General features: G+C 47.9%; 1 protein-coding gene across 1 annotated transcript in view; it reads left to right on the top strand.

Annotated features, from left to right (window-relative positions):
• The window catches only part of LOC135916144 (fez family zinc finger protein 2-like), a 74,019-nt gene that overhangs the window by 1,926 nt on the left and 58,260 nt on the right, over window positions 1-13,833 (top strand). Inside the window, exon 2 of the mRNA XM_070539719.1 lies at window positions 3,589-3,961. Within this exon, the coding sequence (XP_070395820.1) occupies window positions 3,879-3,961 (83 nt within the window). The 5' untranslated portion in view covers window positions 3,589-3,878. The remainder of the gene's footprint in view (window positions 1-3,588; window positions 3,962-13,833) is intronic.

The raw sequence follows: 13,833 nt of genomic DNA on the forward strand, positions 1-13,833 counted from the left end.
GTATAAACGAACGGGATATACCGTATATACACACGCGGGGCATGGGCGTCTCAGACATAACGCAGCACACAGAATGTGTGTGCGCAGAGCTAGACGCGATTCAAAACCACTTTCCCCTGGTGCGAGGTCGCGCGGGACCAATTTGATGAAATCTTCGTGGCGCGGGCCAGTCCGATGGGAGGCGTGAACCGCTCCCATCGCGGGTCGGCGCGAACGTTTGTCATGACGCATTGTGACAGGCGTGTATATATGTAGGGCGCTTCGCGCCTCCACCTTTTCTTATGGCGCCGGCGTTGTCAAAGGAACGCAGGAAGAATTCCGGAATACGCAGAGGGTGGGAATGCAGTCGAATGGGCGCCGCGGTGTTTGCGATGAGTAACACGAGAAGGCCGACGAAGATAAAACGGGTCTGTAACGGGAACGAGGCTCAGGGTTGTGATGACGATGATGTCATCGTCGTCGTTGTTGTTGTTATTGAGGAAGAAGAAGAAGAAGTGGAAGAAGAAGAAGAAGAAGAAAAAGAAGAAGAAGGAGGAGGAGGAGGAGGAGGAGAAGAAGAAGAACAAGAAGAAGAAGAAGGAGGAGGAGGAGGAAGAGGAGGAAGAGGAGGAGGAGAAGAAGAAGGAGAACGAGAAGAAGGAGGAGGAGGAGGAGGAGGAGGAGGAGGAGGAGGAGGAGGAGAATAAGAAGAAGAGAATGACTCAGAAACTGTGGCGCACACCAACTGAAGGGATCCAGTTATATCTGCTTTGTCGCCGTCGTTGCTGTAGTGATGAGGATTATTGGATGTTATTGGTAGTTGCTGTGGTCGTCATCGTAAACGATGGTAAAGCTAAGAGAAATGTATAGCTTACCAATGTGTCCGGCCGGCCTCTTCGGAAGAGTAAAAGAAGATGCTTACGGCGAACAATTGGAAGGGAAGGTTAGTATGCATTCATCTTGGTGAACAAAGTGCCAACAAATCAAGACAGAGAAGGCAGATGCGCGTCTGTAGGTGTTCGCATTCTCTCTCGTATAGACTGTTGATGTTCTATAGCTGTTCGCAAGATGAATCTATATCTTGACGAAGGTGGTGGCCACTTATCTTGAACATCTTACTGTAGCAAGCCCAATCACCCTCTTTTGCCTCCCTCCCCACAAACACCCTTTTCTTCCAAGTTATTCTCTTTTTTTTTTCGGTCTCCGGATGTTCGATTCACCCTTTCACACCTAAGTGCACTTGCGTACGGATGATGTACAAGTAGAAAACAACAACAACAACAACAACAACTACAACAACAACAACAACAACAACAACATGCGAATGCTGGAGCATGCGGTCCGAGGGCTTATCCGCGATACCCGCCAGTTTCGAAAGGCTAGGCCCGGCAGCGATAAGATAAGCGCATCATGAAGTCTGCTCAAATGGTAGAGAGCACGGTTCAAACATGAACACGTTACAGAAAAAAAAAGTAACTGATCACAATTACGATTGCCCAATTCCGAAATGTAGGTCAATTACTGACCCACGAAAGTAATTGATTAATTACTAAATAGTAATCGAATATTTCTACGTTACTTTCCTCCAAACGTTTACTAAAGATTGTGCATATGTAGTGACAGGTCTGGCCCCTTCAGTGGGTCCTCTGCATCCCTTCGCACATTGCTTATCTGCGCTAACAATCACTTAAAAAAAAAATGGCTGTGACTTAGCTAAGGTTAAAGCCCAGGATGCGAAGCATACTAGCCTTTATTTTAGTTGTTGAACCACTGTTTAGCCTGCTGAACTGCTGTTGCTTGGCTATATTTCGTTCGGCTAGACGAAGAAACAACTCATGCAGGCGAGCGCACGAGCTGAGACCCGTCTATGTAGCTACGCGGCCGCAAGCGAGCGCACGAGTTGAGCCTCCGCTTTTGCAGCTGTTATGACGTCATATGGAAGCTACGTGGCCGCGCGCGGCGCAGCAAGGAAGAGCGTGGTTGTGCGGCTAGTATGCTTCGCATAAAAAGAAAATATTGGTGGTCACCGTCCCTCGCTTTAGTTGTGAAGACGCCAGCAGCAACACTGAAAACTTGCTCTAGGAGCTGTAGGAAAACGAGAAGGAGGCTATATACAGTTTGCTTGTTGCGCTCGCTGTGGGTAGGACGTTATTGTAACGTATATACGAGTCCTGCTCGCAATACTGTGGTTATTGGGCACCTATAGGTTCTTTACAAAACGCAGGGCTGCGTTATTGCTGGGCCCCGGAGAAGACGACCCCGGTTCGGCCATGCAGTGAAAAGCTGAGGAAATCATTCGTATGAGACTTCCTAGCACTAACGCCACAATTAAGTGGCCTCCGCCATCGAGACATAACTGCACCTGTTCATTTCATCGGCCAAGCTATGGCGTAGCGTTAAGATGAGAAAACAATTACTGAACTCCTGTGTTTGCCTGTCTGAACATGCGCATGCGCAAAGGCTGCATGCTGCTGCGTGTGGCATGGTATCGGTGTTCTAAACTACACAGTTTTCGCCAAATTCAGGTACTCAAAGCTGCGTGGTTTGTTGCAGCCTGTCTCATCAGTAAGCTAACTGGTTACACGCAATTGATTACTGAAGAAACAAAAGTAATTGAATTAAAGTTATCGTGTAAATGAAGTGATCGTCAAATTACAAAACACCAATAAGGTAAATAATTACGAGTAAATATTTACACGAAACTCGTCACATGCACGTCTCACGGTAACGCTGTCAGACTACACACTCGGGCGTTCGCCTGTCTCTTTAGTTCCTTTGTAGAAAACACTAGAGAGGTTTAGCCATGCAGTGTTTCGGTATCAGCCCGTACGACAATACCGCAATATTGTGCTGTGTACAACTTGCTCTGTTTATTTTTTCCCGGACGGGAAGATTTACCGTATAGGTTCAGGTGGGCGTTTTTTTTTTTTTTTGTAAACAGTGATAGAGCAAGGCTAAACAAACCCCAACACACGGTCCTCACCGAGCTAGAAAGGACGGAAAGTCAAAAGGAACGAAAGTACAAGGACACACACATCACATTACCGTTCCAAATATACTGCATACACGCGGCTTGGACAAACAACTTCGTCGAGAGTTTCATGGTGCGGAGGAAAGGGGGCGAAACGGGGGGCACCGCGCGGCGTGGCGTTCTTCGCGAGGTAACCGGAGCTCGGTCCTCCTTTCCCATTTTGTGCCAGTTAAGGAAGGCGTGTAGGGAGTTAGCGAGAGGGAGAGGGGAGAAAGAAGGTGGAAAGGAGACGTTAGGAACGATGACGAAAAGAAACGAAAAAAAAGAAAGAAAGAAAGAAAGGAAGGAAGAAAGAAAGAAAGAAAGAAAGAAAGAAAGAAAGAAAGAAAGAAAGAAAGAAAGACAGAAAGAAAGAAAGAAAGAAAGAAAGGGTCGGTCGGTCTCCGCGCGCACCACCTGAGAGAGCTTTCTTCCCCCTGCGTTCTCCGACTTGGTACTTGTTTACCTTTTTTATTTGCCATTTTCTTTCTACTTGGCTTCCTTCGTTCCCCCGAGAAATTTCGGCGTTGCTTCTTTCTTTCTTTCTTTCTTTCTTTCTTTCTTTCTTTCTTTCTTTCTTTCTTTCTTTCTTTCCTCAGCCTCGGAACTAGACGTACTACTCAAGAGGTGTCCCTCCACGTGCGTGCGGTGCTGCTGCGCCCGTTCTCCTCGAAGGTCCGCACCACTTGTGTTCGAGTGGTTGCTCGCGAAAGAAGGTTCACGACGACGACCACGTGATCGCCTCCACCCCGAGCGGGCTGTCGGACGGCCGGGCTTGAGTTGCGGCGAGGACGACGACGAACCGACGGACGCGAAGACAGTCATCCCGAGTGCGAGGCGACGGGTAGACCCGCTGCTGCTACGGTTCCGGCGATCGAGGACGACGGCCATGCCCAGCGTGGAGGGAATCTCGCTCCCGCCGTCCGCGGAAGCTGGCTTCCCCCTGGAGCGTCGGAGGAGGCGCGCCCGCGGGTGAGCGTTGTTGTGACCTTGATCGAGGTGACGGTGGACACGCGGTGTGTACGCTGTGAAATAATTTGCACCCTTAAACGCAAGAAATGGTTTAAATGCGTCTATAACTCACACCCTCAGGGAAAAGACGGGGAATGCGGGAGATGGAAATTCAAGACGATGAGCAAAACGTGAACAAGCTGAATGCAGGAGCCAACGTTTCGACAAGTGGACTTGTCTTCTACAAGGAGACGTACGCTTTCCTCGCCACAGTATATATATTAGAGAGGTAAGCGTACGTCGCCTTGAAGCCCCTTGTCGAAACCTTGGCTCCTGCATTCACCTTGTTCATATATACACTGTGGCGAGGAAAGCGTACGTCGCCTTGAAGGAGACAAGTCCACTTGTCGAAACGTTGGCTCCTGCATTCACCTTGTTCACGTTTTGCTCATCACACCCTTAGGGTGCGATTTGTATAACTCACACCCTAAGAGTGTGAGTTATAGGCACACTTACAGCCTTTCTCACCTTTAAGGGTGAAAATTATTTTACAGTGTAGCTCAGGGTCTGTGGCATATAGAGCTGTGGAGCTCGAGGTCCCGGGTGCGATACCGACCGCATTCCGACGAGGGGGGTGGGGTAGGGGGATGAAAAAACGGTCGTGTACTAGTGCGTTGTGTGCACGTTTTAATGAAACCCGGGTGGGGAAAATTCAATTCGGAATCCTACGCTAATGCGTGCGAGTCATAATCACGTCGTGGTTTTGGCACGTATTACACCCCAGTATCTTTTTTTTTTAATTTTAATGACCAGGGGGAGTCCTCAATGACAAGATGTGTACTCTCTGCGGAGGACAGGTCGAGAATCGGACAGAAACGTATAGGTCAAATTACGGCATAATAAGCACAGAAAATAATGCTCAATGAATTATACCAAGAAGCAGCAGCAGAACATTGTTGAGCGGCGAGACTAACTGTAACATAAATATAACGATATTTTAAATAAAGAAAGACAAATTATCCTTTTAATAAAGTGAGAGAGAAAGAGGAATTGATTTGTCACAGCAAAAAAAAAAAAAAATAACGCGAGGTTTGGTTAGATTGCCAGCAGAGGGGTAAAGGAACAGGGCAATAGGGAGAGGGGTGGGGGAGCGCAAATCGCAAGTTAGTCACTGAAAATCACAGTACGCCTAGCTAGAAGTGCGGCCTGTATAAGGAATTATTCGGGAAAACAGAGCAAGTGAAGTGAAATGAACGGCCAATAAAAAAAAGAAAGAAAGAAAGCAAGTCTGCAACAATTTGTTTCATGCATTACTTTTTGAGCCTCCCCACTGAAACAGTTGATATGCGCAACTTTAATTCTGAGGAGATCGCGGGTTCTAATCATGGGGCCGCATATATTTGTAATGTGTTATTTTTATTCGATTCGATTCATTACTTTTTGTCAATCGTCAAGGTCAATTCGACGATCCCGGTTATCGCGAAACGGTGATTTCGTTGCGAACCACCTGGTGAAGGGCAAAAAAATAAATGTAGCTAAAAGAATGAAAGGAATTGCTTACAGAATGTGGAACCTTGTAGCGACGACTCCATTCCGTCGAAGGCTGAATGTAACAATGTTCGTGTATACCTAAGTTTCAGGCTCTTTCCGTAGCCCCAGTATTGCTTGGGAACAGTTAATCAATCGAAACCTTTTTCTTTTTAACGACATTCAAAAAATTTAATGGCACAGCGTCGTAAGTTTACTTTTTCTACCATTTTCTTGATTAAACAAATCTTTGTTGAATCGGCGTAGAAGGTTTCAAGAAAGCAGATGTGACCGAGGACTGTTTTTGTTTTATATTAAACTTATTTTCACTGTGTTGCTTGCAAGTGGATTTGCGGCGAAGCCCGATCTTGCCTCGTTCTGGGAATGCTTTGGGGTAAGGTCAAATTTGGCTTCCAGTAAGAGTGAAAGCGCAAAGGAAAATATCGTGTGAAGTTGCTGGTAACGAAACATTGATTTATTTCGTGCAACCACATTGAGAAGAGGGAAGAAAAGACAGACAGAAAAAACATAGCCAGGAAAGGGTGTCAGGACGGTCTATTGTAACACCTTCGGAAGTTCGGAAACTTCTGAAGCTGCCACTTTTCGCATTCCATTTGGGTTGCAATATACGCGAATAATATCATCAACGCGGCGAGGCGATCATGACCGGGCATGTCTGGTATATACTGTGACTGTGATGGCAGTTCCTCCATTAACTTCAGAGCTTGTCGATTGCCCCTTCAATATGGTCGGCAAGCTCTTCATTCCTCCGAGATATTGAATTTCCTGCGTTGTCAATTGTTATGTAATCAGAAAGTACAAAAGTAAAAGAAAAAAGAGAGGAACACCGCGGATAGTGAGCAGTATAGTGAGCCAGCGATATCGGCCTAATTTTATCCGGGCCCCGCGCGATTCAAAAAGGAGAAGCACATGTCGGTCATCAGGTCATCTCGATTAAGGGAGAGAAAATGTTTGATTAGATAACTGTAGGTGTTACTGCGCGCAGCTACATGTTTCATGTGCTCTATTGTGATTATAGCCCCTTCAGTCGGAGGGACTGCTGATAAATTTATCAAAGATCGATACTCTTTATTCTAAATCGCTAAAGACTCCATTGAAAGAAAGTCGAGGTGGCACTACGATCCTTTCTGCATCTTCTAATGAGTGCTCTTAATTGCCGAGTAATTAAATATAAGTTATTGTACCGTCAACTGTGTTGCGTTTTTCATCAAACGGATTGAATCACTTTCTCGAACCATGCGCATGTGCATGCGTTAATTTTGAGTTGCAAGCGTTACGAGGAGGGGGCAACTATTTTTGTCCATTGTTGAATGAACACACCATTTCAAACATTCCGTCAAACATGGTATAATGCAATCAACATTGTTGCCTTGAGTATAGCTTTACTCAGCACATTGATGGGAAAGGAAACTAGACCGAGTATGCGGCGGGTTCGACTTATCCGAAGTTTTCTCCTTGTCAAAACTTGACAGAACTTGACACACCCAGTGGTAGATGCCCAAATCGGCCTCAAAGAGGTTCCGGTAGGAACCTCTTTGAGGCCTACATACCGGTAGGAACGTCCGGCCCACTTGGACTGTGCTATAATATATACCTTCGGGGCTAGAGAACAAATTAAAGGGACACTAATGTGAAAAATGATTTCTTCTGCATCAGTAAGTTACCTTTCTACAACATTAAAAACACCATTCTTACAACGATAAGACGTTTGGTAAGCCAGAAAAAGCGCAAGAACGAAATACTGACCGGTGGCGACGCCTACTCAAGTTCCCGCACCTGGTGGCTGTGATGTCATGGATTTTATGGCATCTTCTAGGGCCTACTAATAATATATAGCGGTACAGATTGACTACATTGTGTTCTAAAGGAACCAAATATTAAACATGGCAAGTTTCGGGAACCTTTACTCAGCCAGAGCGGCCCAAATGCGAAAACATACTTTGGGATCCCTGACGTCACGCTGATGTACCAGCGCTGGGGTTTCGGCGCGAAATTCAAATACTGATACTTGGGCGTTCATTTTCTCATCTAATAATCAAACTATCTTTTTCAAATGACTGCCTGCAGAGTTCTGAAACAATGCTTCATTAGTCTAAACTGATTTATTGTTTCGCTTTAGTGTCCCTTTAAGGACCGCGCAAGGAGTGATGGAACGAAAAATGGTAGGCGTAACGTTAATAGACAGGAAGAGATCGGTGTGAATCAGAGAGCAAATGGGGATAGCAGATATTATAATTGACATAAAGAAAGAAAATGCAGCTGGGCAGGCCATGTAATGCGTAGGATGGATAACCGGTGTGGTCCACTATATATATATAGAGGTGCAGAATGGCTGCCAACAGAAGGGAAAAATAATCGTCCTGCATCAATTCAGTCCCGCATAATGCGTCACTTTCTTTCTCTCTCTTCTTTGCACGCACGTAATGTGACTGCAGCACCGCCCCATTTTCGTGTCGTCAAGTTTTTGTCTGCATGTTCAGGGATGAAATAAAGAGGGCGAGAGATACGGAAAAATTCGCAAATCCAACACACACGTCGCAGCAGAGTTCCCTCTATAGACGTCCGTTAAAAAAAAAAAAAAAAGCTATGATTGCGGCTGCTGCCACCATGCGGCGTTCCGGCGTTATTTCAGTGCGGTTAGCTGTCAGTGTAAAGGTAGGCGTAGCGCGTTGTATATAGCGAGTACAAAAGAAGTGACATGAGCGCCAAGTGTGTTTCCTATCACTGCACTTCTTTTGTACTCGTTCGCAAAGCGCTACGTCTGTTGCTGGTGATACATCACTGACAAGCTCAATATTGCCACCCTATAGTATTATAACAATGGCTATAGAAGGTGGCCGCAAGGGCGCGTTCACACCGGCGACTGACAGAGGTCGCTCTATACCGACACCGCGCGAGTGGTCGAGGTTCCTAGATTGTTTGATCCCTATAGGGATCTCTTACGGGTCGCGACCAAGGAGCGACTGACGGCGACCGGTGTTCATATCAGTTTGCGCGGCTGCAGCCTGCTGTCGCATCAAAATGTCTCGCGATTGCCTGCACGCGATGCCGTTCACCGTACCACTCGAACTTCCATTTACACGTGAAATAACCGCATGCGTATTCCGACGTTCCCGCGCCTGCGCATGCTGCTTGCTCCAGCAGCTTTCCGTCTGCAGTCGCGGAGCCCAAGAATTCGCGCAGCGAGCGACGGATCCGAAACCGTCGCCTCGCGATCAACTTGTTCGCGCGACCTAAGCGATATACGTCCAGCGCAAATTCGCCTTCAACAACAGTTGGCCTGTCGCTTTTCAACTGCAGTCGCCTCCTTTACCATTACATATATATACTTCCGCGACGTCGAGGCAAAACTCTCTCTCTTCGTCTAACCGTTGCGCCTCCCGCGGGGCATTCAGACCGTCCTTTCCGCGTGCGGTTTTTTCCGCTCGCGTGCGGCCACACGAACGCGTTCAGGCTGGCACGTGCCGTTGGTCGACACGCTGTCGCGCAAACGCCTCAACCTGCGGCCCGCGCGGTGCGGCCGTTGAGAACACACGCTGAGCCGCCGTATTCTTCGACGGAACGGGCGCGTGCGGGCGTCTCCGGTTACGCGAAAGCTCATTGCGTTCAACCGCGACGACGCATACGACGGCGAGACACGTGCGACGGTCGGTTGCGGTTTCCGCCGCTTCTTTTATCTCTGTTGCGAACACCCCCGGCGCCTCCCGCATCCGGTTTCTTTCATTTTCTTTTCAGTCTTTTTTTTTTACGATCATACCCTCAGTGAATCTGTTCTCTCTCTCTCTCTCTCATAGATGAGGTGGTGACACGACGCCACCTGTAAGCGCTTTGGACACGATCCGGGTATATACTGTGTATATACTCAAGCAAGGCCATAGCCTCGTTTCCGGGCGTGGCTCATTAATATCGCAAGAGTTCTTTTTTTTTTCGGTGTGTAATAACTACGTGTTTTCAATAAAACGATGTTAAGATGACACAATCTGAAAAGAAAGTTTTCGCCAGAACCGACCTTGCGATGATTGTCGATCGACGTCAGTGCGAGATATAGCAGTCAAGCAATATGCACCGACGCACGTATACCGCATTGCTTAAGACGCACCTTTAATTTACGATCTGCAAAATGAGAGAGGTAGGCTAACAATACTAGTCGGCGCATTACTGCGCCCACGCGCACCACTACAGAGCGCAAGGTCTATACATCTTCGTACACACATTACAAAGAAAAGCTCATAAACGCGGCCTCCCTTCCGCGGCAACAGTTTTTATCCCATCTGGGCCGCTATTTTGTAGCGATGCCTTTTCCGATTCTATGCTTTTTCACGCTTTTCGCGCTTGGCCAGTGGTCAGAGCGACGGTCTGCCCGCATTATCAACGAGATCGGACGGCCGTGTGTGGTGGATGATAAGAATAGCATAGAATAAGGCATAAGGCATCGCTACAATATACCGGCCCCGGCATGCACTGTATAGAATCGCACGACGTTCAGTGTATCCATTGCAACTCTGAAAGAACTGCGGCGCGATTGCAGACGTAGGAGTCCTTCTCAAGCGTGAAACATGCAATTTTCGTTGTCAGCTATACTGTGGGAGACAGCGCGTGTTCTCACTTTTATGTAAGTCAGCGAGAACGACGTTTGACATCAGTATGCACCAGTATATAATAGAGTGTGCTCGCAGCAAGTCGACAGGGACTTGTCAGCTTCGCCCAAGGGGGAAGCGTCGAAACCGACAGCAAGGTCTATCGTCGTTACACTCGAGCTTCTCGGACGCTGTTCTATAACACTATACATATAAGCGGAGGCGACATGGCGGGACGCAACGGCTGCGTAGCAACGTGGAATAAGCGACGTGCAGCATGGCGTGTCACAACGGGGGAGCGATCGGGAACACGCCGGTATAGCGGTGATATGGCGGCGTCGCATATCTGCTGGTGTACGCACGAGATAAGATTGCAGTAATTTTTGAAAAATTGCCGTAAATAATGCAGGTCGAAAGAATTCTCCACTTCGTTTCCTTTCTTGTCTTTTTTTTCTGGGGGGGGGGGGGGGGCATTTGTCATGGCAGTGGAGGGGTTGACGTCCGTTCCGCTGAAGACCAGTGCATGCATGCGCCACTGACTGTGTTCACGGTGAGCCCACAGCTGCTTAGCGGGAACTATATGAAGTTAAAACTCGATATAACGAAACCCGAGTCTACGAAGTTCCCGATCTAACGAAGACATTTTCGTTCCCAGGTGGATATGCCCATAGGGTTCAATGTTATCATCAACCCGAATTAACGAAACAAACTTGGCTGAACTCGGTTTAACGAAGCGTTTTTCCTGAAATAGATGAGTAAAGAGAAGCGGTGATTTCTTTCTAATTTTGACACAGGAGGGTTCTTCTTCGAGTGCGTGCTCTAAAGCTATCGCGTATTTAGGCGCCATGGTCGCACGAGGCTGCACGCCGCGCTGATTCACGGAACAGCCGACTCAACCCCGCCTCGGTATATAGGGGCGGGAGGCGGTGGTTGCTTTCGTTATTTCACGGTTTATGCGACAGATATCTGGATTAGAGGCAAATACAACGCCGTGGTAGCTTTCGCGAGTCGCGACGTTAACAGTTTTAGATTTCGAAGGACCTAAAATTTTTGTTCTCGATTTTACGAACTTCGCGATTTAGCGAAATAATTCGAGCGTGGTCGCTCGTCACTTCGTTAAATCGAGTTTCAACTGTAATCTGCGCGCGCACAACGTGCGGGCCACAAGCGGATGCCAGGACGCCGCCCCTCCGCGGCTTCCGCAGAGACACGGAGAGAGAAGTCGCAGAGCTGCGGACGTATTCTGCGATGATCCACTTCGGCGATATACAATCGCAAGCTTGGCCGTGCTTCGGCCATCAGGCGCGCGCTGATTGATACGGTTTAGCAAAATTGAATGAGTTGATTGCCATGGTTGGACAGTATACGTCATTCCGATTTCGATCAACCAGCCAATCAGCGCTCCTGACGGCCAAGGCGATAGCGTCACCCAAGTGGATCGTCGCGGAATACGTTCCCTGATTGGACGAAGCGAAACGCGGCGCGGGCACTTTGGCTCCGTCGCTTTTGCAGCCAAACGCACTGTGCATCCCCGTATGGATCTCTCCACGCGTTGGACAGCGCATGCGCGTCGACACCGTGACGTCACGATGGCGGACAGCACAGACGCGCCTCGAGTGCCAGAACTTATTTCAGTAAAGATGAGTCGTCCAACCTTTTAGTGAAGAAAACATTTCAATGGCGTAGTTCCCAGTATATTTTTTTTACCTGTGTAATTCGGAGACGATGGCTTAAAGGATACGAAGGAGGCCCAAAGAATTTTTATCGTTTAGATTTTCATGTTATGGTTGCCCCCGATGACAATTAAATGTGCATACTAACCTTGCTGACTAACCAGAAGAACAATGGAGGCTTTTCAACATAGCGTATATGCTAGCAATGTGACATGATGTAGCGTTCTCCAGTAGCAGTTCAAGCTGGTTGCATACTTGCGTTACCGGGCGTGCGCTTAAATTGCGGGTCGCAAGTATTAAACGCACCTGCATTATACTCTACGCCCGCGACATATTATTGCCACGTACAACAGGTGCGTCCTGATGTATATAGACGTTCTCGAAAACCGTGTTGTAGATACAATGTCAGCCTTACTGCTTCCTCTAGCTTCCCCAGCGCGCCGCGCACGTTCCAATAATGTATCGTGGGGTGCTATAACGGCGTCATTTCTGGCTCACCTACGCGACTTCACGTGGCATATAGGGTGGCAAGTGCTCCCGACGCGTGACAGGCTAGAGCAGTGGGGCGTAGTCCCGTCTTCGCGGTGTCCCAATCGCCCCCTTCAAGAACCCAACAAATATGTGCTCCTGCAATGCGTCGTTGCTAGGGTATCTTGGAGGGCCGTGCATGCTGGTTTCCGTGGCCTTGGAGTTAACCGATTTATTCCATATCGTCGCTGCTCACGTGGCCGCTTCGCGCGACTTTTCATTGCTGCGGAGGCCTTTTGTCTATGGCGTAACCGGTGCGAGGCAGTTGCCGCGGGACGTTGTAGCCGAGCTCCGTTTCCACTTCTGGAGAGGCTCTATACTTTGAGCTATACTGTCGTTTCTGTGAGAGGAGTTGTTCTTCCTTGGGAAAGACAGGAGTTCCTTCGACAGTGGTCAATGCCGTTTCCTGTCGGTGGCTGCATGAGGGACGCGTGTGGCTTAATTTTCGACCAGCTTGCATGGTTCTTGTAGCCAGGCCATCACAAGCATTCATTGGATGGGCATAGAATGTACGTGCATGCCCGTGATTTCTGTGTGTGCGTGCTCTCGTATATACAAGATCATTTTTGTATATGCACACCTCATAGCATCACTACAAAATTATGTAAAGTGTCTCTGTCATATCGTCATTGTGCGTAACCATTGGGTACAGTGTATACATACTGAACATCGTTTCATATATGTGGCATTGAGTTGATGTGTAACTGCGCGGTTCCGTGGGTATATATGCGGTTATATGTTAGTGAGTAAGGACTCGGACATATGAAAACTTTCCGTGTATACATCCAATGCTTCGTACTTTGTACATGTTATCGTCCCGGCGGAATTGCATGTGCCATGATTGTGAGTCAGTGTTCGTATCACCTCTTGTTGAAATAACATTCTTCTAAACGAAGGTTTTTTTTTTATCGAGGACAGAGAGAACACCCTGCCGGAATGTGGCGCGGCAGTAATATAGGGCTCGCGCGGCAGTTTCTTCAATGCACTTGCGCGGAGGTTCACGCTCAATTACCTCAAGCCATGGCCTGGGGCATTATGGCAACACCCCGGGTGTTCTCCTTGAAAACGTGTAAATGCGACGCGTATAACCGTCATTTAATTCACGATCTACATCATTCGCAAGGTTTGCGTAGAAATGCAGACACCAGTTATATGCGGATGGCCGTGTGAGTCGTCAACCCACAGATGTCAGGAGGATGTGGCGATGCTATAGAAGTGTGTTGCTGACGTAAGCATAGCGTTGTCAGGAGAGGTCGTATCTATGATGCGGGGTGTCCCAACTATCATGCAACAAGATTTAAAAATATGCAAATGCCACGTACTGCTGGACAGAACCGGTTTTGACCAGCTATATACGTGGCATTTGCATATTTTTAAACCTTGGCGCATGATAGTTGGGACACCCTGTATATACAACCTCTCCTGATAATGCTATGCTGACGCCGTGAAAGAAGCTCGCGAATACGCTCAAGGTGCCTCAGGCGGCCATTCGCGCGGCAATCTTGCGCGTATTCGAGGGCTTCTTTCGCGCTCGGAAAAACACATATATATAGTGCGTATTGAGCAA

This window comes from Dermacentor albipictus, chromosome 5, assembly GCF_038994185.2.
Source record: "Dermacentor albipictus isolate Rhodes 1998 colony chromosome 5, USDA_Dalb.pri_finalv2, whole genome shotgun sequence".
In the NCBI taxonomy this organism is placed as follows: Eukaryota; Metazoa; Arthropoda; class Arachnida; order Ixodida; family Ixodidae; genus Dermacentor; species Dermacentor albipictus.